This window comes from Salvelinus fontinalis, chromosome 2 (genome assembly GCF_029448725.1).
Source record: "Salvelinus fontinalis isolate EN_2023a chromosome 2, ASM2944872v1, whole genome shotgun sequence".
Classification (NCBI taxonomy): domain Eukaryota; kingdom Metazoa; phylum Chordata; class Actinopteri; order Salmoniformes; family Salmonidae; genus Salvelinus; species Salvelinus fontinalis.
Genome location: NC_074666.1, coordinates 68,110,575 through 68,136,558, shown reverse-complemented (window position 1 = coordinate 68,136,558; position 25,984 = coordinate 68,110,575). Strand labels below are relative to the sequence as shown.

Here is a 25,984-nt window from a genome sequence, read left to right as displayed (position 1 = left end):
TTTTTCATTGTATTGATGAGGTCCCTGAACCAATAACAGTTTGTTGAATTCATGCAAGTAACATGTGGTGGAAGCTATTGAAGTTTTAAACAAGTTTTCTTCTTTTACATAAGGATATAACATTTATTTTAAACAGCCAATGTCAAAGAATAAAAAAGTTATTGCCAGAGATTGTACAGACGAGGTCCCTGAAGGAATAACAGTTGGTTATATTAATGCAAGTGATATGGGGTTGAAGCTAATGAGGTTTTTAGGAAGTATTTTTTTTAAATTACAAAATTGAACTAATTGAAAACATAAAATAACATAAAATACTTTTTGGAAAACGGAACAGCAAAAACAATGGGTGTAACTAGTTCTCCATCGTCAGCTGGTTTAGTATATGACATTTATATCACCTTGACATGTTCCGTTGAAGAGGTATTGACTAGCAAAGTCCAAATCTTTAATATAAAGCCAACTACATCGCACTAAAAAAGTGAGCACCATTTTGAGAATGTGTCAAGCATTTTTTTGATACATACATTAATGACTTCTTGAGCTTATCACACGGCCAAAACTGTTTACACTGCCACTTGACTTTTTCCATACTATCTGTTCCACTAGTAACTATAGCCTAATGACTATTGTTTATTATAGAATTGTTTGATCATTAAAATGTCCAAGGACAGTGAAGATGGCCTACCTGGGGATACTAGAGTAATGAAATGCTTTAGTCTAGTATTGCACACAGTATCCCTGTAATATGTAAGTGTATGTTAAAGGAATTTAATTCCTATATGTTTATCAACCAATTCAATTAAAACACTGCCCATACATAAGAATTTGTAAGATAATTATCAGCATTAAATGGACAGAAACCAGTCTCAAAATCAATCAATCAACAGCGTTTATTCTCAAGAGTACTGATCATATTACATTTTACATCAGGTTATATAATAAAGATGATGTCATAGGTTTTAATGTCCATCCTCCTCTCGGATACAATGGCAGTACAGTTAGAGTTCTCATTACTGTCTGCCACCTGTTCAACTATCTGCCACCAACCCAAGGTCTTTCCCCTCCCTGGGTAGACACATCATTCAAGCCTGTCTGAAGATAAACCCATTCTTTCTAACAAGGAACACATAACATTCAACATTATGATTATAATAAGATTCATTCATACAGTAACATAGTAGTATTCTGTAGCGTTCTCATTCTGTTTAATTCTAAGTCAAATGTATACATATTTTAGTCATTATTCACAAAAATCCCATAACAGTGTATCAGTGGAGAATTGACTCCTGAATCTTGGCTGGCTTGACACACAGGCTGGGACACCAAGCAATGGGAGTTGCACTATCACTGTTTGCTACGCTGGTGTCAGAAGTGAGTGACATAGGAAACCCGTGACAGGGCAACTCCACTTGCAGGTCTTGAACCTGGGTCTCCTAACCTGTAAGCACACTCACTAACCATAGCTCAAATAGGGTTAACCCAGTTGGGAGAGATTGTATGCTTCCCTATCAAATCAAATCTAATTGTATTTGTCACATGTGCCAAATACAACAGACCTTACTGTGAAATGCTTACTTACAAGTCCTTAACCAACAATGCAGTTCAAGAAATAGAGTTAAGAAAATATTTACTAAATAAACTAAAGTAAACATATATATTTTTTAAAGGCCCTAATGTGTACAAGCTTTGGGGCGGCAGGTAGCCTGGCGTGTAATAGCGTTGGGCCAGTAACCAAAAGGTTGCTGGATTGAATCCCTGAGCTGACAAGGTAAACATCTGTCACTCTCCCCCTGAGCAAGGCAGTTAACCCACTGTTCCCCGGGTGCCGAAGACGTGGATGTCTATTAAGGCAGCCCTCCGCACATCTCTGATTTAGAAGGGTTGGGTTAAATGCGGAAGACACATTTTAGTTGAATGCATTCAGTTGTACAACTGACTAGGTATCCCCCTTCATCTTTCTCCGATGGCCTCACGTGCACCGTCCTGCTCTGACACCAGTGTAGCAAATCGTGACAGTGCAACTCCCTCTTTCAGGTCTCGGACCTGGGTTTCCCACTTGGCAACAAGTCTACCTAGGCAAGGGTCATTCCATTCATACAAATTAAGTTACAGTGTGTCATCACACAGCAGATTATTGTGGATAAGTATCATTTTTTTTTTGTATTTTCCGAATGCACAGTAAATGGCAGCTATACAAAATTAAGTAGAACTGCTTGCTTACGTATGGTTGTTCCACCAATGGAAATAGGGATTTTATCTGACAGGGTTTCCTGTCGCCTCATCTGTTCTCCGAAGTCTTGAAAGAGCTGACACTATAGACTTCCTTTGACCTACTTCTAACTCATCTTAGAGTATCAAGAGCCAGCTTAGTTGTTTTGGTTGAATTCTGTCTAGGAAATTGGCAGATGGCTAGCTACAATGCCGCAAACATTTTTTGTTGATTTACTTTGTATTTTTTGGACGTCACAGGCTTTTTAATATTTATCTTAAGTTATGTTTTACGATTGAGATAAGAACGTTCATTGATTTCAAATGAGAGAAGCAAATGACTGCCTACACTTAATCATTTCAATTATTTTCAAAATGTGGTTCTGTGTGTTGGTAAGTATTATTGGAATCATAAAAATCTTGTTTTCAATGTACATTAGAGTTTCATTGTTAAAAATTCCTATACATTAATTAGGAAAAAGTTTTTTTTTTAAAGAATTGATGAATTGTTATTGGCCTGTCATAATGCTTATATAATGCCATCATAACCAATACGTAAAGTGATATCGTAGCAGATTATTTTTTATAATGACAGACAATTATTTCATATATGATGATGCTTGAAATGTTTAGCATTTCATGTTTGGTGACAATAGTTGGAGTTAGTGTTAGCAAGGCAGTGACGTGGAAGGCAATATTTCCATGTCAGTGTTTTTACACTGTTACAATTACAATGTAGGCATTCTGACTGGCCACTTATGAAGTGTTCCCAATGATCAAAGTATCCTACATGTTTGGAGGTTTGACATCAGATCTTTAAAAACCTATCTGATGTTGAAATCAGAGTATTGGTAAGGTCATTTCAAAATATACACATTTATGTAAAGGAATATGAGTATAACGGTAAGAGCCACTAACATGTGCCACCATCATTAACAAACCTCTGTCTCGCCTTTGTCTGCCAGGTTTTGACGCTAGCCTGTCTCAACTCTACACAGAGTCTCAACTCTACACAGAGTTGCACAGAGGAGGTGCTAAAAAATGACCCGGAAAGTAGCTGCAACAAATGTCCAGCAGGTAAGCAACACTGAGTAACACAATTAGAATCAGAGCATGGACAGAAGTGTAGCTCATTAGTTCCAATCTACAGTATATTGTATTTTGCTGTAACTATGTTTACAATCTTGATGTTAAACAGTGGATCATTTTAGGCATTAAATTACAGTGCCTATAAAACAATGTTTCTGCATCTCTGGTGAAGATACATATACATTGTACTGTATTTCAACATGTCTTTCAGGCTTTCACAAAGAAATGAATACTTCCAAATGCAGAAAATGTATCGGCCAGACATTCACAGCGATAGTAAATGAACTGTCAACTTGTCATCGCTGTAAAAAATGTGATATAGGAGGTACGCATTCTTCACTCATATTCAAGTGTCAATTTCTGGACCGCAGTGTAATAATGATTGTTCATACACGCGTGTGCGTGTGTGCGTGCGCGTGCGTGTAAGAAGAAACTGTATATTTTTCCCCTTGGGAGTTTATGTTTTGCGATGGGAGTGAGACAGACAGTTTCTTCTGTGTTTTTTTGTCCTAGTATCTCAAGAGGAGAAGAAAGGTTGTGAGCCCAAGAGTGACATTGTATGTGGCTGCAAGGAGGGATTCTACCCAACGAACCTCACCAAGGACTTGTACTGTGAATCATGCTCCAAATGCAAAAACTGTAGTCTCTGTAAGTATAACTCTTTTATGACCTGATTCAGCATGTTGTGCAAACTGGATATAGTCCTGCTGTCCCTGCAGCCTCAATAATGCCTCAATAATAGGGTGGCAGGTAACCTTGTGGTTAGTGTTGGGCCAGTAAACTGAAAGGTTGCTGGTTCGAATACCCACGCCGACAAGGTAAAAAATCTGCCGCTGTGCCCTTAAGCAAGGCACTACACCCTAGTTTGATCCAGGCATGCCGCACTACTGTGGCTGACCATGTAAAGCAACACATTTCACTGCACCCTTATTGATGTCACTTGTTAAATCCACTTCAATCAGTATATATGAAGGGGAGGAGACAGGTTGGAGTCAACATAGGCCAGCATCCGTGTGGTACGCCTTCGACAACTTGTAGAGTCCCTGCTCAGACGAATTGATGGGGGTGGGGTGTTCCGAATGTTTTGTACACTCAGTGTATATACTGTATATATACACTGAGTATACCAAACATTAGGAACACCTTCCTAATATTGCCTTGCACCCCCCCTCAGCCTCAAGTCATCGGGGCATGGACTCTACAAGGTGTTGAAAGCGTTCCACAGGGATGGCCCATGTCGACTCCAATGCTTCCCACAGTTGTGTCAAGTTGGCAGGACGTCTTTTGGGTGGTTGACCATTCTTGATACACATGGGAAACTGTTGAGTGTGAAAAACCCAGCAGCGTTGAAGTTCTTAAAACAAACTGGTGCGCCGTTAATGAACATAAACACATTTAGCATCTCCTGGCTTCCACATCATAAGCCACTGACGCTGACCTTTGGAACATCTACATTTTAAAAAGTCTAATAAATCCGTGTAATATAGCCTACACCTTCACAATACATCCATTATTTATTTTAGACAGGTCTAAGGAAGCATGATATGAAGAAAATGTAGTCTATTTCAGCAGAACAGAATAGCATACTCTGAGTTGTCCTAAACTGGCTATGCCAAATGGCTGTGGGCAACACTGGCTCATTTTAGCAGACAAGATTTGCTTAGAATTTCGTGGCATTATGTTATATTATTTTATAGTAATAAGAATACAATTGAACAAAGCTGAGTAAGATAGAAAGGATATTTTCTCCAAACAATTTGAGGGAGTGCGCACATGCGGCTATTCTGTGTTGAGGGGTTAACAAAGAAATAGGTACTCCTATATGCTTAATTAGAGTTATTAATGTAACTTTAGTTGTTCTACAAACGTTGGGATATATGTTTAGATTTTTACTACATTATAAGGCTGCATGATGCAACTCTAATATGATTTGAAAAAAGTTGCTTGAAAGGCATGAGCTCTGATTAGGTTTTTTTGTGCAGCCTGTGCACACTTCGTCAGTCTATCATTCACAAATTGAGAAGCACTTGAAAATGCCTCGAATTTCCCGGCAGCATCCCCTTTGTGTAGCCATAATGCACCCTAAAAAAATCCATGCCTTTTGTGGCCCTTCTCCCTAAATGCTGCCTGCTCGAAAGCATCTCTCATCTCACTCACAAGGCTCTCCATCACGTGATAGGGTCTTTCTCACAGGCTACAAGTGAAGACAGACACATCGGGGACGCAACTGCGCATGTCCTTATCCAATTCCGAGGTGCATATTGAAGATATTGGAAGAACTGTCCACATTTACTTTTCGTCAGCCAACAAGATGAGTAGGCCTAACGAACAACAAAAGCACTAGCCTATGTCAATCTACTATCCCCCATAGTGCAAAAGTTGACCTATTCTAGACGAGAAATAAATATTCCAAACATGGTCTGGGACAGTTGTTGGATGCGATAGATCCCAAATTAATACAACCACTAGCATCAACAAAAAGTTTTACGCAATGAGGCTGACGCAACAGATCAGAATGTTTAGCTTCAAATGTTGATAAACTATTAGGCTATTTCTTCACATCATAAGCGCAGCACAATGCGCACACGGCAGTAGGAATTAAGCAATTAAGCACTAATATTTAATTAGCGGGAAAACTCCATTATCAAAAGTGACTACAAATGCGTTTATGCATGTAATGTTTTATTATAAAAGTGCATTTTTATGGTGAAAATGATCTTCCCCAAACTTGAAACTGACGCGCTGTTTATATATGCCAGTTAGGCTCTATACCTATTGTAAAGTGGATTAATGTGCTTAATTTTAAGAAGTTATTTGGACACTTTAATAGGCCATTGGGCTAGGTTACATGAAGTGTGCAACTATGATTAGAAAAAGTCGCCAAAAAAGGCATTGTTTCTTATGCTGGGCATCAGTGATAATATATAATTCACATGTGATAGGCTAATATTGTCACCCATCAGACTATTATTGTTTTAATTTTGTCTGTACTGTACATATACTAAATAATATATGTGGGAAATTTGTTTTGATTAAGAATGGACCATTATCATGCACCTGTATCAAAACAGGGGCAGCGGGGCAAAATACATGTCATCCAGTGGCGACCTGTCATTCAGGGCAGGGGGACTTGACTGTTTTGCATGCTATTTTGGCATTAATACTGTACATGTCAAATATCACTTTGCAAACAATGTCCCCAAAAATTCTAATAATACATTGAGTAAATAAAGCTGCATGGTCTCTTTATTGCTTTATGCGTAAGGTAGCTCCAAAATGCAGATGCTTCAGCTAAGCTCAGTGCTTTCTGTGGTGGTGGGGCAGCCAGCGAAAAATACTGAGCGTAGGTGTTGGTAATGTCTGATGGTAGAGCTCGAAAATTCAAGCCCCTTGGGTGCTTCCATAGAGTTACATTATAAGTGCCAATCCAAGAAGGCTGAAGGTCATTGGCCACAGATAAAATGACGTCAAATCATGTTCTATCTACAGTAGTTTTCATTTATTTAAATAATTCTCCCTTTTTTTTCTCCCCAATTTCGTGGTGTCTAATTGGTAGTTACGGTCTTGTCTCATCGCTGAGACCTCTGTACGGACTCGAGAGAGGCAAAGACGGAGAGCCGTGCATCCTCAGAAATACAACCCAGCCAAGCCGCACTACTTCTTGACATAATGCCCACTTGTAAGCCAGCCACACCAATGTGTCAGAGGAAACACTGTACAACTTTGATTGGATGATCATGTCAACATCATTCTTTCAAAATCTTAGCTAGCCGTCATCATCATGAATTGGCAATCTACTTTTTAATCCTTGTCATATGAAGATACATTTTAGATCAATCGCATTGGTGCTCATCAGGCATTGGACATAAACATTACACAATTTGGAAATTGCAAAATCAACAATGAGGGGCTCGGAAGAAATCAGTGGCTAACTGCAAGCATTGCAAAGCAAGCACTAGCAATCAAGTCTCTTTTCCAAGCTTAAAATGATGAACATTAAGCATTGGCCATGCTGTCAATGAAGCAAGATTTGTGCCGCACTTAAAACAATTGTTGACTCGGAACTGCCAAATCTGATTTCAGTGAGTTCAAGACAACTGGGAACTCGGGAAAAATGAGCTCCGACTGCGAAAGTACTTTCTGACAGGTCATCCAACTCGGAATTGTAAATCGTGAACATGGGCTTTTTTCTAGAGCTACGACCTGAAGATCACTGACGTCATCATGATTCTACCTTGTTTTTTTCTGAGTTCCCAATTGTCTTGAAAGCACCATAAATCCAGAGAATGCCAGACTTTGATGACAAAAATGTGCCCACGAAGGACCGCTGCGCCACCTTCCTGTTCAAGTGAGCACAGCACAACAAGGTGAGTACAAAAAGGTACTGTATGCTGCTGCATAAATGATGTAATATGCCAGGGAGATATATATACTGTAGCTAAGAAAGTAATACTAAGTGTATATTTATATTGTGTCGTAAGCTGCCCATGTGCCTCGCCCTAATAATTTTGTCCCTTTCCCCCCTCATAACCTATCCCACTGTTCTGACTTGGTGGTGTACATGTAGCCTACAATCTGTTTTAGAGAAATGTAATCATTGAATATTGTAAGAGCCTTCATTGCCTGCTTATATGCCCCCTTTATTTATCCTACGGTTCTGACTTGATGTACAGGGAGAACACTGTAAGAACCGGCCCATGTTCTGAATTCTGTCACTGTACATTTAAAAAGTAGTGAACAAATAGTTTTTTGTGGACAACATCTGTTCTAGCTCGCTCATTAATATCTTAATCAAAATTACGGATTGCCTCTTATCCACTTTTCGTCCCCTAATGCCATAGATTGCACATCTCAATTGTCAGTAGGAGCCACATTTGTTTAAGCAAGTCAGCCACATCAGCTATGTTTTTTTTAAAGGCAGTAAATGAGGCTGAATGAACTGTTTCGCTGCAAGACAAAGCTCCGCTGATAGCCAGGTGTAGCAGCGGTAAGGTGTTGGGACTCTGCTGTTGGGTTTTATGTAGGCCCTAACAGTTTGTGGGCACAGTTTGTCACCGTTATAGTGCAATTAATGTATTGTTTAGTGTTGTATAGTGGTTTTGCTGGCATGCATCCCACAGTTATATATATACTTAACACACCAAGATTTACATGCTAAAATCACCACTGATGTCATCTATAGCGAATGGAGGACGCTTTTCCCCGTGGTTTATTTCTATGCCAGCCAAGTAGGCTGTACTCCTGTTGTAAATATAAGCAATGTGCTTAATATTAGGAAAGTTGAAAAATAAATATAGTAGGTCTAGCCTATAGATCCTCCTCTTTTCGGTAGAGGCCATCACTCTGTTTTCTGATGCAATTACATAGCCTATTGAAGTGTTTGATTAGATTTCCAAATGCATTGATGTCAGAGTGATTAAAGGGACAATAGAGTGCTGAGTCCAGTTAGCAAGTTTGCTAGGCTACTAATGACCATCAGCAGCATCAGAGCTGGGAGAAACCTAATTACCGTGACTAAATGGTCACGTGGACTTTGACTGCCTTCATGACTCATGACCTCCGGTGTGGTAGTAATACGGTCACTGCAACAGCCCTATGCCTGACAACAACTACCATACCCTGTTCAAAGGCACTTAAATCTTTTGTCTTGCCGATTCACCCTCTGAAAGACACAAATACATAATCAATGTCTCAATTGTCTCAAGGATTAAAAATCCTTCTTTAACCTGTCTCCTCCCCTTCATCTAAAATGATTGAAGTGGATTTAACAAGTGACATCAATAAGGGATCATAGCGTTCACCTGGATCCACCTAGTCAGTCTATGTCATGGAAAGAGCAAGTGTTCTTAGTGTTTTGTGTACTCAGTATATAGAATGTATTTGAATTTTATCCCCTCACCTCTCAAAGAGTGACAGATTAGTGAAATGGCCAGGTTTTACTGTATGTGCACTGCTTTCATGTCCTTGACCAAAGGCCTCATTTCGTTTTCTCCATGACATTCATTTAATGTTTTAAAATAACATGTTAAAATGTAAGCAGTGTCAAAACCGGAAGGAATAAGAGAAACAATGTTTTTGAATGAACAAATATGTGTTCACGATAAATGTGTTCATGATACTGTCTATTCTCAGAATTGTCCCTGTATTTTCCCTTCAGGTTCCGTGTGTAAGTCAGACTTTAACAAAGACGAGTTGAAGCGATGCCAACCATGCCAAACGTACGACCACCAGATTCCAGCTTCTACAATATTTATACATTTAGTAAACTGAACATATGCACCACCCTTTTTGTTTAGCTCTGACAATACAATATTCTGTAGTGACAAGGAGTAATGCTCACATACTTTACAATCTCACCAAACCATAATATTTTGACACTGGCAATGAACATAGAACATCACAGATTTTTTTTCAAATCACACATTTACATTGGTTCACATTGAGACCTTGATTGTGTCCCAAATAGCACCCTATTCCCTATATAGTGCACAACTTTTGATATGGGCCCTGGTCAAAAGTAGTGCAATATATAGGGAACAGGTTGCCATTTGGGATGCATCCCTACTATTTAGCAAAACCCCTCAAAACCCATAGTTAATTTGATATAGACTTGATATCCCTGAAATGACTCAGCCATGGGTTTTATTCCAGTGTACTAGAGAATGAACGTGTTCTGTTGTATGCTGCTGAAAGATCAATCAGATCTTGTAATGGCATGCGTTGAGGTCAGTGGGTTGAGGACTTCCCCTCAAAGCGGAACTTTATAAGATCTTAAGTTCCGGAACATCCTATGTGTCTGAGGTACTCTCAGGTTTCTGATAATCAATGTTCTAAAGGCACACCCGCTTGGCATTTTTCCTATTTTCTTTCCTTACAACCTGGAATTAAAATAGATTTTTTGGGGGGTTGTGTCATTTGATTTACATAACATGCCTACCACTTTGAAGATGCAAAATATTTTTTATTGTGAAACAAACAAGAAATAAGACAAAAAAAAACAGAAAACTTGAGCGTGCATAACACCAAACTCAATACTTTGTAGAGCCACCTTTTGCAGCAATTATAGCTGCAAGTCTCTTGGGGTGTGTAAGCTTGGCACATCTAGCCACTGGATTTTTGCCTATTCTTCAAGGCAAAACTACTCCAGCTCCTTCAAGTTGGATGGGTTCCGCTGGTGTAAAGCAATCTTTAAGTCATACCACAGATTCTCAATTGGATTGAGGTCTGGGCTTTGACTAGGCCATTCCAAGACATTTAAATGTTTGACCTTAAAACACTTGAGTGTTGCTTTAGCAGTATGCTTAGGGCCATTGTCCTGCTGGAAGGGCAACCTCCATCCCAGTCTGAAATCTCTGGAAGACTGAAACAGGTTTCCCTCAAGAATTTCCTTGTATTTAGCGCCATCCATCATTCCTTCAATTCTGACCAGTTTCCCAGTCCCTACCGATGAAAAACATCCCCACAGCATGATGCTGCCACCACCATCCCCACCAACTGTTCTCAGGGTGGTGAGAGGTGTTGGGTTTGTGCCAGACATAGCATTTTCCTTGATTGCCAAAAAGCAAAATTTTAGTCTCATCTGACCCGAGTACCTTCTTCCATATTTTTGGGGAGTCTCCCACATGCCTTTTGGCTACACCAAACGTGTTTGCTTATTTTTTTCTTTAAGCAATGGCTGGCCACTCCTCCATAAAGCCCAGCTCTGTGGAGTGCACGGATTAAAGTGGTCATATGGACAGATACTCCAATCTCCACTTTGGAGCTTTGCAGCTCCTTCAGGGTTATCTTTGGTCTCTTTGTTGCTTCTTTGATTAATGCCCTTCTTGCCTGGTCTGTGAGTTTTGGTGGACAGCCCTCTCTTGTCAGACTTTTTGTGGTGCCATATTCTTTCATTTAAAAAAAATTATGAATTTAATGGTACTCCGTGGGATGTTCAAAGTTTCAGATATTTTTGTATAACCCAACCCTAATCTGTACTTCTCCACAACTTTGTCCCTGACCTGTTTGGAGAGCTCCTTGGTCTTCATGGTGCCGCTTGCTTGGTGGTGCCCCTTGCTTAGTGGTGTTGCAGCCTTTCAGAACAGGTGTGTGTATATATACAGTTGAAGTCGGAAGTTTACATACACCTTTGCCAAATACATTTAAACTGAGTTTTCCACAATTCCTGACATTTAATCCAAGTAAAAAATCCCTGTTTTAGGTCAGTTAGGATCACCACTTTATTTTAATAATGTGAAATGTCAGAATAATAGTAGAGAGATGTCACGCCCTGGCCTTAGTATTATTTGTTTTATTTATTATTTTAGTTAGGTCAGGGTGTGACATGGGGTATGTGTGTATTTTGGGGTATTATATGGTAGAGGGGGTGTTTGTTGTAGTTTATGGTTTTGTGTTGAGTGTATGTGTCTAGCTGTGTCTATGTTGGGTGTAGTTCTAGGAAAGTCTATGGTGGCCGGAATGGGTTCTCGATTAGAGACAGCTGATTTCGGTTGTCTCTAATTGGGAGCCATATTTAAGGCTGCCATAGGCTTTAGCTGTTTGTGTATATGTATATGTCGACGTAAGTGAGTTTGTGTGTGCACTTACGTTTGAAGTTTTTTCACGATCGTTTGTTGTTTTCGTTAGTGTTGTATAAGTGTGTCGTGTTCATCTTCGTCGTTGTTATTAAAAGAAGATGTATTCAAATCATGTTGCGCCTTGGTCCACTCGTTCATGTCAACGCGATCGTGACAAGATAATTATTTCTTTCAGCTTTTATTTCTTTCATCACATTCACAGTGGGTCAGAAGTTTACATACACTCAATTAGTATCTGGTAGCATTGCCTTTAAATTGTTTAACTTGGGTCAAACGTTTCGGGGAGCCTTCCACAAGCGTCACACAATAAGTTGGGTGAATTTTGGCTCATTCCTCCTGACAGAGCTGGTGTAACTGAGTCAGGTTTGTAGGCCTCCTTGCTCACACATGCTTTTTCAGTTCTGCCCACAAATTTTCTATAGGATTGAGGTCAGGGCTTTGTGATGGCCACTCCAATAGCTTGACTTTGTTGTACTTAAGCCATTTTGCCACAACTTTGGAAGTATGCTTGGGGTCATTGTCCATTTTGAAGACCCATTTGCGACCAAGCTTTAACTTCCTGACTGATGTCTTGAGATGTTGCTTCAATATATCCACATCATTTTTCCTCCCTCATGATGCCATCTATTTTGTGAAGTGCCCCAGCCCCTCCTGCAGCAAAGCACCCCCACAACATGATGCTGCCATCCCCGTGCTTCACGGTTGGGATGGTGTTCTTTGGCTTGCAAGCCTCCCCCTTTTCCTCCAAACATAACAATTGTCATTATGGCCAAACAGTTCTATTTTTGTTTCTTCAGACCAGAGGACATTTCTCCAAAAAGTACGATCTTTTTCCCCGTGTGCAGTAGCAAACCGTAGTCTGGCTTTTTTTATGGCGGTTTTGGAGCAGTGGATTTTTCCTTGCTGAGCGGCCTTTCAGGTTGTGTCGATATAGGACTCGTTTTACTATGGATATAGATACTTTTGTACCTGTTTCCTCCAGCATCTTCACAAGGTCCTTTGCTGTTGTTCTGGGATTGATTTGCACTTTTTGCATCAAAGTACGTTCATCTCTAGGAGACAGAAGGCGTCTCCTTCCTGAGCGGTATGATGGCTGCATGGTCCCATGGTGTTTATACTTGCGTACTATTGTTTGTACAGATGAATATGGTACCTTCAGGCGTTTGGAAATTGTTCCCAATTGTTCCCAAGGATGAACCAGACTACAATTATTTTTCTGAGGTCTTGGCTTATTTCTTTTGATTATCCCATGATGTCAAGCAAAGAGGCACTGAGTTTGAAGGTAGGCCTTGAATTACATCCACAGGTACACCTCCAATTGACTCAAATTATGTCAATTAGCCTATCAGAATCTTCTAAAGCCATGACATAATTTTCTGGAATTTTCCAAGCTGTTTAAAGGCACAGTCAACTTAGTGTATGTAAACTTCTGACCCACTGGAATTGTGATACAGTGGGTCAGTGTAAGTGAAATAATCTTTCTGTAAACAATTGTTGCAAAAATTACTTGTGTCATGCACAAAGTAGATGTCCTAACCGACGTGCCAAAACTATAGTTCGTTAACAAGAAATTTGTGGAGTGGTTGAAAAACGAGTTTTAATGATGCCAACCTAAGTGTATGTAAACTTCCGACTTCAACTGTATATATATACTCAGATCATGTGACACTTAGATTGCACACAGGTGGACTTTATTTAACTAATTATGTGACTTCTGAAGGTAATTGGTTGCACCAGATCTTATATAGGGGCTTCATAGCAAAGGGGGTGAATACCACTTTTCCGTTAACATTTTTATTTGTATTTTTTTTTAAACAAGTTAAAAAAAAATCACTTCACCAATTTGGTATTTTTTGTGCATGTCCATTACATGAAATCCAAATAAAAATCTATTTAAATTACAGGTTGTAATGCAACAAAATAGGTAAAATGTCAAGGGGGATGAATACTTTCGCAAGGCACTATATGTTTATAGAATGGATTTTGTTCAACGCAAAAGCTCAACATATAAAAAACATCTGTATGCAAACCTTTCATTAACAGTTTGTAAACATTTGATCCAATAGTCATTTTCTTTGTCCCCTTAAAATGTTATTGGTGTCATATCAAACAAAAAGTTGTGAATGTCAATGTGATATAGTGTCTGGGAAATCCCTTCTGGTTTTAATGTGAGTGACCTTGTGTTTTTCTGTCGTCATATTTCAGGAAAGAGTGCACCACAACTTCAACCCCCAAACTCCCAATACCAACACCCAACCCCTCCATCATCAAAAATACAGACACTTGTGAGTTCCACCAATACCTTTGCTTCCACAGATCTTTCAGTTCTTTCAGTTCAGTTTCAGTTCTTTCAGTGACTTCAGGAAGCCTTCATAAGCTTTCATAATCCTTACATAGCACCTATTGTTAACACTCAGACAGCCTTGAGACACAACAAGCAGAACCAAGTCGTTTAAAACACCTACCTTTTTACAATTATAATATACTTATGGTAACTGACATGAAAATGTAAGTCAACTCAAATGGGAACTATTGCAGGTGTTACTTGATAGCATTAATACTTGATAGAATTTCTCCTCCATGCCAACAATTTGCTGTAGTTGAATCTTTTAGCTCTCTACCTTACATTCTTCTGATCCCTCTTAAATGTAGTCAGATAGTAGAGTTATTTTTGCGGTATGAAAATAAATGCCATTGATGGTTATACTTATCTGTATCCTCAACAGCTCACCTCCCCTACACCATGATGTATGTCCTTCTGGTTTTCCTGGTCACCACTCTGTTAATGGCCAGACTCCTGGTTGGATGCAGGGAACATGGCTGTTACGCAAACTCTGAAAAAGAACTCCAGTTGCCTACCAGGGACACCTCAGCCAACGGTAATGATAAAATATTCAGGCAGTCAGTAACCCAGTTGACTTGCTTGTCAAATTCAACACTGTAACCAATTGCCTACTGAGATTTGATCCCTTAGGGTGGTATATTGATATACATTATATATACAGTAATACATGTACAGTTGCAAGAAAAAGTATGTGAACCCTTTGGAATAACCTGGATTTCTACATAAATTGGTCCAAAAATGTGATCTGATCTTCCTCTAATAGACAGAGTATGTATCTACAACAATAGGCAGAGTATGCTTAAACTAATATCACACAAATTATTGTATTTTTCTTGTCTATATTGATTACTTAATTTAAACATTCACAGTGTAGGTTGAAAAAGTATGTGAACCCCTAGGCTAATGACTTTTTCAAAAGCTAATTGGAGTCAGGACTCTCCAGCTAACCTGGAGTCTAATCAATGAGACAAGATTGTAGATGTTGGTTAGAGCTGCCCTGCAATATAAAAAAGCCTCACAAAATGTGAGTTTGCTATTCACATAAAGATGAGACTAGTGACATTTTGCTTATTAAAAGTCCAATATCTTGACTGCTGACATGCAAAATATTTTGGGACCGTGTCAACAGTGGACTAATGAAAAATAAATACCAAAAGATTGTTTTTGAGTGAAATGTCTCTTTAAAAGGAATATAGTATGCTGCTGCAGGAGTAGCTAGTTGTAAACTGAGTAGAGCGGAGCAGAGCGCCAGACCGTGTAATGCTTAGTTCTGTTTAATATTTCAGGGAGACAGGGTCAGGACATGAGTGAGAGATGAGTTGATGGAGGTCCTATGGGAGATGGGGTGTAGAGCTAGAAACCACAGGCCTGTAGAAATCAGGCTTTCCTCTTTTAGGTTATGTGCTATTATTTTGGAGGGACACATAACAATTAGCATATCTTGTATTTCTGGGAGACCAGCTATCGTATGCACTTGCATGGCTTTACAGTGGCAATGAAAAGTATGTGAACCCTTTGGAATTACCTGTATTTCTGCATAAATTGGTCATCAAATTTGATCTGATCTTCATCTAAGTCACAACAATAGACAAATATAGTGTGCTTAAACTAATAACACAATAATTATTGTATTTTTCTTGTCTATATTGAATACATCATTTAAACATTCACAGTGTAGGATGGAAAAAGTATGTGAACCCCTAGGCTAATGATTTCTCCAAAAGCTAATTGGAGTCAGGAGTCAGCTAACCTGGAGTCCAATCAATGAGACGAGATTGGAGATGTTGGTTAGAGCTGCCTTGCCTTATAAAAAACACTCACAAACTTTGAGTTTGCTATTCACAAGAAGCATTGCCTGATGTGAACCATGCCTCGAAAAAAGAGATCTCAGAAGACCTAAGATTAAGAATTGTTGACTTGCATAAAGCTGGAAAGGGTTAAAAAAGTATCTCTAAAAGCCTAGATGTTCATCAGTCAATGGTAAGACAAATTTTCTATAAAGGGAGAACGTTCAGCACTGTTGCTACTCTCCCTAGTAGTGGCCATCCTGTGAAGATGACTGCAAGAGCAGAGAGCAGAATGCTCAATGAGGTTAAGAAGAATCCTAGAGTGTCAACTAAAGACTTACAGAAATCTCTGGAACATGCTAACATCTCTGTTGACGAGTCTACGATACGTTAAACACTAAACAAGAATGGTGTTCATGGGAGGACACCACGGAAGAAGCCACTGCTGTCCAAAAAAAAACATTGCTGCACGTCTGAAGTTCGCAAAAGAGCTTCTGTGTATTCTGTGGACAGATTAAACTAAAGTTGAGTTGTTTGGAAGGAACACAACACTATGTGTGGAGAAAAAAAGGCACAGCACACCAACATCAAAACTTCATCCCAAATGTAAAATATGGTGGAGGGAGCATCATGGTTTGGGGCTGCTTTGCTGCCTCAGGGCCTGGACAGCTTGCTATCATTGATGGAAAAAATGAATTCCCAAGTTTATCAAGACATTTTGCAGGAGAATGTAATGCTATTTATCCGCCAATTGAAGCTCAACAGAAGTTGGGTGACGCAACAGGACAACGACCCAAAACACAGAAGTAAATCAACAACAGAATGGCTTCAACAGAAGAAAACACGCCTTCTGGAGTGGCCCAGTCAGATTCCTGACCTCAACCCCGATTGAGATGCTGTGGCATGACGTCGAGAGCGGTTCACACCAGACATCCCGAGAGTATTGCTGAACTGAAACAGTTTTGTAAAGAGGAATGGTCCAAAATTCCTCCTGACCGTTGTGCAGGTGTCACGTTCCTGACCTGTTTTCCTTTGTTTTGTATTCATTTTAGTTGGTCAGGGCGTGAGTTGGGTGGGTTTGTCTATGTTTGTATTTCTATGTGGGGTTTTGTGTTCGGCCTGGTATGATTCTCAATTAGAGACAGGTGTGCATTGTTTGTCTCTAATTGAGAGTCATACAAAGGCAGCCAGGGTTTCACTGGTGTTTTGTGGGTGTTTGTTTCCTGTGTTAGTGTTTGGGCCACACAGGACTGTTTGAGGTTAGTCACGTTTGTTGTTTTGTATTTTGTAGTGTTTTCTTGTGTTTTTACATTAAACATGTACAATTACCAATCCGCATCTTGGTCCGATCCATGCTCCTCCTCGTCTGAGGAGGAGAACAACATTGACTGCCTTAACAGAAACACCCACCACAACAGGACCAAGCGGATTGAGGAGAGAGAGAAAGAACTAAGGCACTGGACACAGGAGGAATGGTCTTGGGAGATCATGGACGGAAAAGGACCCTGGGGAAGGGTTGGAGAGAATCGCCGCTCTCGGGAGGTGAAGAAGGCAGCCACAGCCCAGGAGCGGTGGATTGAGGAGGCAGCACGTATGAGAGGCTGGAAGCCCGAGAGGCTCACCCAAGAATTTCTTGGGGGGGGGCTAAAGGGGAGTGTGGCGAAGCCGGGTTGGATACCTGAGCCAACTCCCCGGGCTTGCCGTGGAGTAAGAGGGCGTCGTACTGGTCAGACACCGTGTTATGCGGTGAAGCGCACGGTGTCCCCAGTACGCGTGCTTAGCCCAGTGCGGGCTATTCCACCTTGCCGCACTGGGAGGGCTAGGTTGGGCATCGAGCCGGATGCCATGAAGCCGGCCCAACGTATCTGGCCTCCAGTACGTCTCCTCGGGCCGGCGTATATGGCACCAGCCTTACAGGTGGTGTCCCCGGTTCGCCTGCATAGGCCAGTGCGGGCTATTCCACCTCGCCGCACTGGCAGGGCTACGGGGTCCATTCAACCTGGTAAGGTTGGGGAGGCTCGGTGCTCAAGAGCACGTGTCCTCCTTCACGGTCCGGTATATCCGGCGCCACCTTCCCACCCCAGCTCAGTACCACCAGTGCCTACACCACGCACCAGGCTTCCAGTCCATCTCCAGAGCCCTGTTCCTCCTCCACGTACTCTCCCTATGGTGCGTGTCTCCAGCCCAGTGCCTCCAGTTCCGGCACCACGCACCAAGCCTCCTGTGCGTCTCCAGAGCCCTGGACGCACTGTTCCTTCTCCCCGCACTCGCCCTGAGGTGCGTGCCCTCAGCCCGGTACCTCCAGTTCCGGTACCACGCACCAGGCCTAGAGTGCGCCACGAGAGTCCAGTGTGCCCTGTTCCTGTTCCCCGCACTCGCCCTGAGGTGCGTGCCCTCAGCCCGGTACCTCCAGTTCCGGTACCACGCACCAGGCCTATAGTGCGTCTCAGCCGGCCAGAGTCTGCCGTCTGCCCAGCGGTGCCTGAACGGCCCGTCTGCCCAGCTCCGTCTGAGCCATCTGTCTGCCCAGCGCCGTCTGAGCCATCTGTCTGCCCAGCGCCGTCTGAGCCATCTGTCTGCCCAGCGCCGTCTGAGCCATCTGTCTGCCCAGCGCCGTCTGAGCCATCTGTCTGCCCAGCGCCGTCTGAGCCATCTGTCTGCCCAGCGCCGTCTGAGCCATCTGTCTGCCCAGCGCCGTCTGAGCCATCTGTCTGCCCAGCGCCGTCTGAGCCGTCTGTCTGCCCAGCGCCGTCTGAGCCATCTGTCTGCCCAGCGCCGTCTGAGCCGTCTGTCTGCCCAGCGCCGTCTGAGCCGTCTGTCTGCCCAGCGCCGTCTGAGCCGTCTGTCTGCCACGAGCCATTAGAGCCGCCCGTCTGTCCCGAGCCAGTAGAGCCGTCCGTCAGTCAGGAGCCGCTAGAGCCGTCCGTCAGTCAGGAGCCGCCAGAGACGCCCGCCAGTCAGGAGCCGCCAGAGACGCCCGCCAGTCAGGAGCCGCCAGAGACGCCCGCCAGTCAGGAGCCGCCAGAGACGCCCGCCAGTCAGGAGCCGCCAGAGACGCCCGCCAGTCAGGAGCTGCCAGAGACGCCCGCCAGTCAGGAGCTGCCAGAGACGCCCGCCAGTCAGGAGCTGCCAGAGACGCCCGCCAGTCAGGAGCTGCCAGAGACGCCCGCCAGTCCGGAGCTGCCCTACAGTCCGGAGCTGCCCTACAGTCCGGAGCTGCCCTACAGTCCGGAGCTGCCCTACAGTCCGGAGCTGCCCTACAGTCCGGAGCTGCCACTCAGCCCGGACCTGCCGGAGTCCCTCAGCCAGGACCTGCCGGAGTCCCTCAGCCAGGACCTGCCGCCCCTTATCCCGGTGCTGGTCCTTATCCCGGTGCTGCCCCTTATCCCGGTGCTGCCCCTTGTCCCGGTGCTGCCCCTTGTCCCGGTGCTGCCCCTTGTCCCGGTGCTGCCCCTTGTCCCGGTGCTGCCCCTTGTCCCGGTGCTGCCCCTTCATTTAGGTGGGGTTAGTGGGAGGGTGGTCATTGGGAGGGGGATAAAGAAGCGGGGATTGATTATGGTGGGGTGGGGACCTCGTCCACCGCCAGAGCCGCCACCGTGGACAGACGCCCACCCAGACCCTCCCCTAGACTTTGTGCTGGTGCGCCCGGAGTTCGCACCTTAAGGGGGGGGTTCTGTCACGTTCCTGACCTGTTTTCCTTTGTTTTGTATTCATTTTAGTTGGTCAGGGCGTGAGTTGGGTGGGTTTGTCTATGTTTGTATTTCTATGTGGGGTTTTGTGTTCGGCCTGGTATGATTCTCAATTAGAGACAGGTGTGCATTGTTTGTCTCTAATTGAGAGTCATACAAAGGCAGCCAGGGTTTCACTGGTGTTTTGTGGGTGTTTGTTTCCTGTGTTAGTGTTTGGGCCACACAGGACTGTTTGAGGTTAGTCACGTTTGTTGTTTTGTATTTTGTAGTGTTTTCTTGTGTTTTTACATTAAACATGTACAATTACCAATCCGCATCTTGGTCCGATCCATGCTCCTCCTCGTCTGAGGAGGAGAACAACATTGACTGCCTTAACAGCAGGTCTGATACGCAACATTTGGATGAAGTTATTGCTGCCAAGAGGGTCAACCAGTTATTAAATCCAAGGGTTCACATACTTTTCCCACCCTGCACTGTGAATGTTTACACGCTGTGTTCAATAAAGACATGAAAACGTATAATTGTTTGTGTGTTATTAGTTGTGTTTGACTGTGTTTGTTTATTGTTGTGACAAATTTTCTGACTAATTTATGCAGAAATCCAGGTAATTCCAAAGGGTTCACATACTTCTTCTTGCCACTGTCAGCAAAGTTGTTGTTGTTGTTGTTTTTTACTAAAGAAGTATTGAATGTTATACTTGGTTTACCTGAAAATGTGGGTAATTCTTACCACTCCAACTTTAATAATGTTATTAGCAGCAGTGGTGTAGTGGAGGGTATATATACGCAGGTATACGCTGTATACCCACTTATTTTTCAGTTTGCATTGTGTATACTCACTTCTTAATCCCCACGCTGCGTATCAAAGTAGTGTAGTGGAGGTGTACAACTTATCAATTAATAAGGTTTATGGAACAGATCAGAATGTTTAGCTTAAAATGTCGATAAACTATTATTTCTTCACATTTTAAGTGCAGCAATGTGCACACGGGCGAATGTTCTAAAATGCAATTTGCGGAAAACACCTTTCTAAATGCTTACCGTACCTGCAAGCAGTTTCATGGACATAGATGGAAATATCTGTTAGACATTTAGAAAGAGGGGCGATCTAAAGATGCAACAACTCTCATGAGTTGCTAATATGACTAGGATAATGCCTTTGGCTGCTAGACAATGAAAGAACGTTTAAAGAAAATATATAGAACAGGAGTATTGTATGCATATGAGGAAGTCTTTAGAAAATAATTGCCTCCACGTTTCTATGGTAGGATTTTGGCTATAGGCTACTTTGAAGCAAGGTAAGACATGCCTCATAATGAGGTAAAACGTCCAGGTTTCAAACAATTAAGGAACAGGACAAATATAGTGATGCTAGTGATGGGCCTAACCATCTTGTGGTAGATGGAAAGGCTTTCCCAAAAACTGTTTCAATGAAATGTTATCTAGCTTCAAATTAGCCTACCTTGCCGAATGATATCTTGATTATTTTCATCAATCCAGTGGTCATTTGTTTTGCAAACTCCATCTCGTGCTACAGAAACACTGATAACCAAACAACAGTGCTAGGTGCCTGCCCACATGAATTAAAGGGTAACTACACTCAAAAATATAAATTTCTCTGATTTTTCCCAGACCTCAAAAGCAGTCTTCTAATGTGGTTTAAGAATTGTTATGGACTTAAAACCTCCAATTGTGTTGTTTTTCTTTTGAAAAACAACTGACGTTTAATCTTATAGAGCTCTCGTGTGAAAACACAAGTTATTCACTGCAACAGTTGGTGCAGGAAACTGATCATATCTGTCTTTAACTCAAACAGATCAGCTTCATCATCAGCCAAACTACCCAACTTCACTGGTTAGTATCAGTTTCTGACGTTACATTTGGATAATGATCAGCGATAGTGTTAGAAAGGAAGCAGATGATACAAACTATAAAGAACATGAGAAAAAAGATGTTATTCACCTGTAGGACAGTCCTGACTAGCTGGTGCAAAACCTACATTACATTTAGAGTTGGAATGTACAGCATGGCTATGTTTGCATCAGTAGATATCATTTGTCTTTGTCTGATTTTAAACCTGTAAGGAAGAATCTAGTTCAGCAAATGATCAGTATCTCTTTTGATATGTTACTATACCTATACTGTATGTGTGTATGGACACTTTGCTGCTCTGCTTAGCCAGACAGATGCTAAGGATTATTGTCTGTCTGCTGTCCCTTCCAAGACGCTGAACATTACTGAAGGGATTCCCATGATGACACTCGCTCACAGTGCTGCCAAGACTGAGTTTAACCCCCTTGTCACACCCCTGCTGCCAGACAGAGAGCCCAGAGGTAAGTATTTGATGTTTGTCTATCTTCAATGTAGACGTAACTGACAAAATAAAGGAAACACCAACAAACACCTTGGCATAGATTATACTTGTGTCTGGAACTCTATTGGAGGGACGTGACTAGGGCTGTGGCGGTCGTCAGTCGGTGATTGTCAAGCAAATAACTGTCTGTCTCACGGTAATTGAACGTTAATTAAGCAATTAAGCAACACATTTAGCATCTCCTGGCTTCCACACATAACCTACAAGCCATTTTAAAAAGTCTAATAAACCCCATGTAATATAACCTACACCTTCTCAATAAATCCATTATGTATTTTAGACAGGTCTAAAGAAGCATGATATGAAGTAGAGAAGAATAGCACACTGAGTTGTCCTTATGTTAGGTCCTGATGTGGCTATGCCAAATGGCTTTGGGCTACACTAATTCATTTAGCAGACAAGATTTGCTTATAATTCCATGGAATTATTTTATAGTATGAAAAATACAATTGAACAAATATTTTCTCCAAACGATTTGAGGGAGTGTGCACATTCGGCTATTCTGTGTTGAGCGGTAAACAAAGAAATAGATACTCCTATATGCTTAATTTTGAGTTATTCATGTAACTTTAGTTGTTCTACAAACATTGGGCTATATGTTTTGATTTTTTATATATTGTAAGGCTGCATGATGAGACTCTAATGATGATTTGAAAAAAGGCATGAGCTCTGAAAAGGCATGAGCTCTGCTTAGTTTTTTTTTTGGCGCAGGCTGTACACACTCCAATAGTCTCTCATTCACAATTTGACAAGCACATGATAATGCCTCAAATTTCACGGGGGCATCCCCTTTGTGGCCGTAATGCACCCTATAAAAATCCATGCCTTTTGCAGCCCGGAGTGCTGTGTTGTGCACTTCTCTCTGAGTGCTGCACAATCTGAAGCATCTCTCACTCACAGGCTCTCTGTCATGTGATCAGATCTTTCTCACAGGCTACAAGTGAAGACAGACACATTGGGGACGTAACTGCACGTCCTTGTCCAATTCCCGAGGTGCTTATTGAAGTTAATGGAATAATTGTCCACATTTACTTTTCGTCAGCCAACAAGATGAGTTGCCTAACGAACAGTCAATGTCAATCTAAGTCTATGTCAATCTACTATCCCCATAGTACAAAATTTGACCTATTCTGCTCAAGAAATAAATATTCCAAACATAGTCTGGGACAGTTGTGGGATGCGATAGATCTGCAACCACTAGCATCAACAAAAACGTTTTTATGCAATGTGGCTGACGCAACAGATCAGAATGTTTACTGTAGCTTAAAATGTTGATAAACTATTAGGCTTTCTTCACATTATAAGAGCAGCAATGCGCACATGGTAGGAGGCTATAATCGCGGATGTTCCATTGGTGAAAAACACCATTATCAAAAGTGACATTTTTATGGTGAAAATTATTTTCCCCAAACTTGAAACTCACACACTGTTTATATATGCCAGTTAGGCTCTACACCCCTTGTAAAGCGGATTAATGTGCTTAATTTTAAGAAGTTATTTGTCCACTATATTAAATCATATAGGCCTATGGGCTAGGTTACATGAGGTGTGTGACTATGATTCAATATAATTCACAAGTGATAGGCTAATATTGTCACCTATTCTTGATTTAAACATGTCTTTAGATATACTAAATAATATATGTGTGATATTTGTTTTGATTTAGAATGGACCGTTATCATGCACCTGTATCGAAACAGGGGCAGTGGGGAAAAAATACAAGTAATCTATGCACTTAAATAGCGAATGGAGGAAGCTTTTCCCCGTGGTTTATTTTCATGCCAGCCAGGTAGGCTATACTTCTGTAAATATAAGCAATGTGCTTAATATTAGGAAAGTTGAAAAATAAATATAGTAGGTCTAGCTTATATAAAGCTGATGGGATCCTTTTTTATACTAGACCCTAAGCATGATGGGATGTTGCTTAATTAACTCAGGAACCACACCTGTGTGGAAGCACCTGCTTTCAATATAAATTGTATCCCTCATTTACTCAAGTGTTTCCTTTATTTTGGCAGTTACATGTAGTTTGTCTGTCTCCCAGTGTGGCTTTGCCATCAGCCTTAGTTTGGCAACATTGCATTTAAGATGCTCTAACAAGCTACCTGGACCACCTATTGAGTGCCTTTTGTTAACCCTTTATACTTGTGGGAATTTGACTGTATGTATAGGGCTAAATGTACATTTTTCTTACAGAATGAATACGAAAAGCAAATGCATAACCATAGTAGCAATTGAAAGGGAACAGTTTGAAGATAATGTGAAAATTATTAGACCAAAGGTGAGGACACAACAGTTCATCCTGACACAAGACTGTGTTGGATTCGACATTTTGAACATGGAGATATTAAATAAATGATAGAGAAGAAGCATAGCATATTAAGGAGTGAAAGAGACTGGGTCTCTGTAGAAAGACAGATAGCTGTGGAATGTGTTGGGTGGACAAGAGGAGAGCAACGTGTTGATACAGGGGAGACAGATGGACATCTGGGGATTAGATGGAGGGGTTGAGGTCAGGAGGCGAGGACAAATTCAGGTTTGGTATCTTGTTACTCTTTTCCTGTTAAACCATAAGATGTAAGGATTGAAGAGAAGGAGGAGTGTCTTAAGTGGGATTATATATCTGGATGGGAGAAATGTTGGGTTGTCTGAATTACAGCTGTACAGAACCTTTGGGAAGAATTAAACTTGGTTAAAGCTTCTCTACTGTCCGTGAGTTATTTACTCAGAAAAATAAGAACCTAACAACTGAATCCAAACATCACGCTGTTGATTTTATGTGCATTTTACATTTAGTGTACTTTGCCACATTTGTCGATAGCGGAATCTGAAAATACTCTAGATACTTTCAGTAACAAAATAAGACTATTCCTGGAAAATGTGGGGTAGGTGCAAATAAGGGTTTGAATGGTGGCCAAGTGACCACACACCTCTCTAAAGTATGCACAGTTCCTAAGCAATTTCAATGCACTTTTATGACTCAAAAAAAAGTATTGAACTATAAGGTACTTTTTTTTAGCTCTCCTAGCTGTGCTGTTGAGGAACTAGAGCAAGCACACTTGTAGATGTTTTGTTTGGAACACAACCCTGCATCCTCACCATCACACAATGACCAAAAACGGTCCATTATATATCGGAATCTGGGTCAGGTCGGCATGATTTGAAATCTTGTCCTATTGCCAACATGACTAGCGGTCCTAAAATATGATCTTACAGTGTTAGGCTTTTACAAAGCAATTCAGGGATGGGGGCAACGTCTTGTTGCGTGTGGTGCTCAAGATCAGAACAACTTTCAGTGAAAACCAATACAGCGCTGTGAAGTGCAAAGCCCAGACCTCTGACATCATGTATAGTATGTTACTGTACAGTCACTTTGTTCCAATTTAGGCGCTTATTAGTGCCTAAATCTGCCATTTTCAACCCGTATATGGGTACGAGTGTAAAGGGTTAAGTAAATCAGGTGATAAATTAAGTGAAAAGGAGCCTGGAGTAGGACTTTAAGGTTGGGTGCATAAGCTTGGATTTATAATAAACGTATATGATATAATGTAGGTGTTTTCGCATATCAGAAGCAAAAGCAAATCCCATCGAGCACATTTCTGAGGTGTGTACCCTACAGCATAGTACTACTTGTCCTGTCGCTTTGATGTGGGTAGAATATGTACTGTTGTGTACTCAAAACAACCGCCTTTACGGTGTTTTATGCCGCAGCGTGTCAGCATAAAACATATCTCTTGTCAGTCACGTGGAAATGTGGGTGCATGTGTAGGTGGAAACTGCGAAACTTTGGTGATATGAATCAGAAAGAATCTGAGGTTCAGATTAATTGGCAAATCAAATAGCGAAAAGCAGCCTTCAACTGCTCGGCCTTTAACATTTAAGGTTGTTGCCTTATCCTTCTTGCAAATTACACCCTGA

At 41.6% G+C, this 25,984-nt stretch overlaps 1 protein-coding gene across 2 annotated transcripts in view; it reads left to right on the top strand.

Moving 5' to 3' along the window:
* The window catches only part of LOC129824162 (tumor necrosis factor receptor superfamily member 1A-like), a 36,972-nt gene that overhangs the window by 2,161 nt on the left and 8,827 nt on the right, over window positions 1-25,984 (top strand). The window contains exons 1-9 of one of the 2 annotated variants that reach the window (XM_055883585.1): window positions 2,054-2,601; window positions 3,174-3,285; window positions 3,509-3,622; window positions 3,811-3,945; window positions 9,455-9,515; window positions 14,079-14,158; window positions 14,600-14,752; window positions 21,509-21,546; window positions 21,917-22,025. In XM_055883585.1, the coding sequence (XP_055739560.1) occupies window positions 2,533-2,601; window positions 3,174-3,285; window positions 3,509-3,622; window positions 3,811-3,945; window positions 9,455-9,515; window positions 14,079-14,158; window positions 14,600-14,752; window positions 21,509-21,546; window positions 21,917-22,025 (871 nt within the window). In that variant the 5' untranslated portion in view covers window positions 2,054-2,532. Of the gene's footprint in view, window positions 1-2,053; window positions 2,602-3,173; window positions 3,286-3,508; window positions 3,623-3,810; window positions 3,946-9,454; window positions 9,516-14,078; window positions 14,159-14,599; window positions 14,753-21,508; window positions 21,547-21,916; window positions 22,026-25,984 lie in introns of those variants that run through there. The other variant, XM_055883595.1, reaches the window with a different exon arrangement.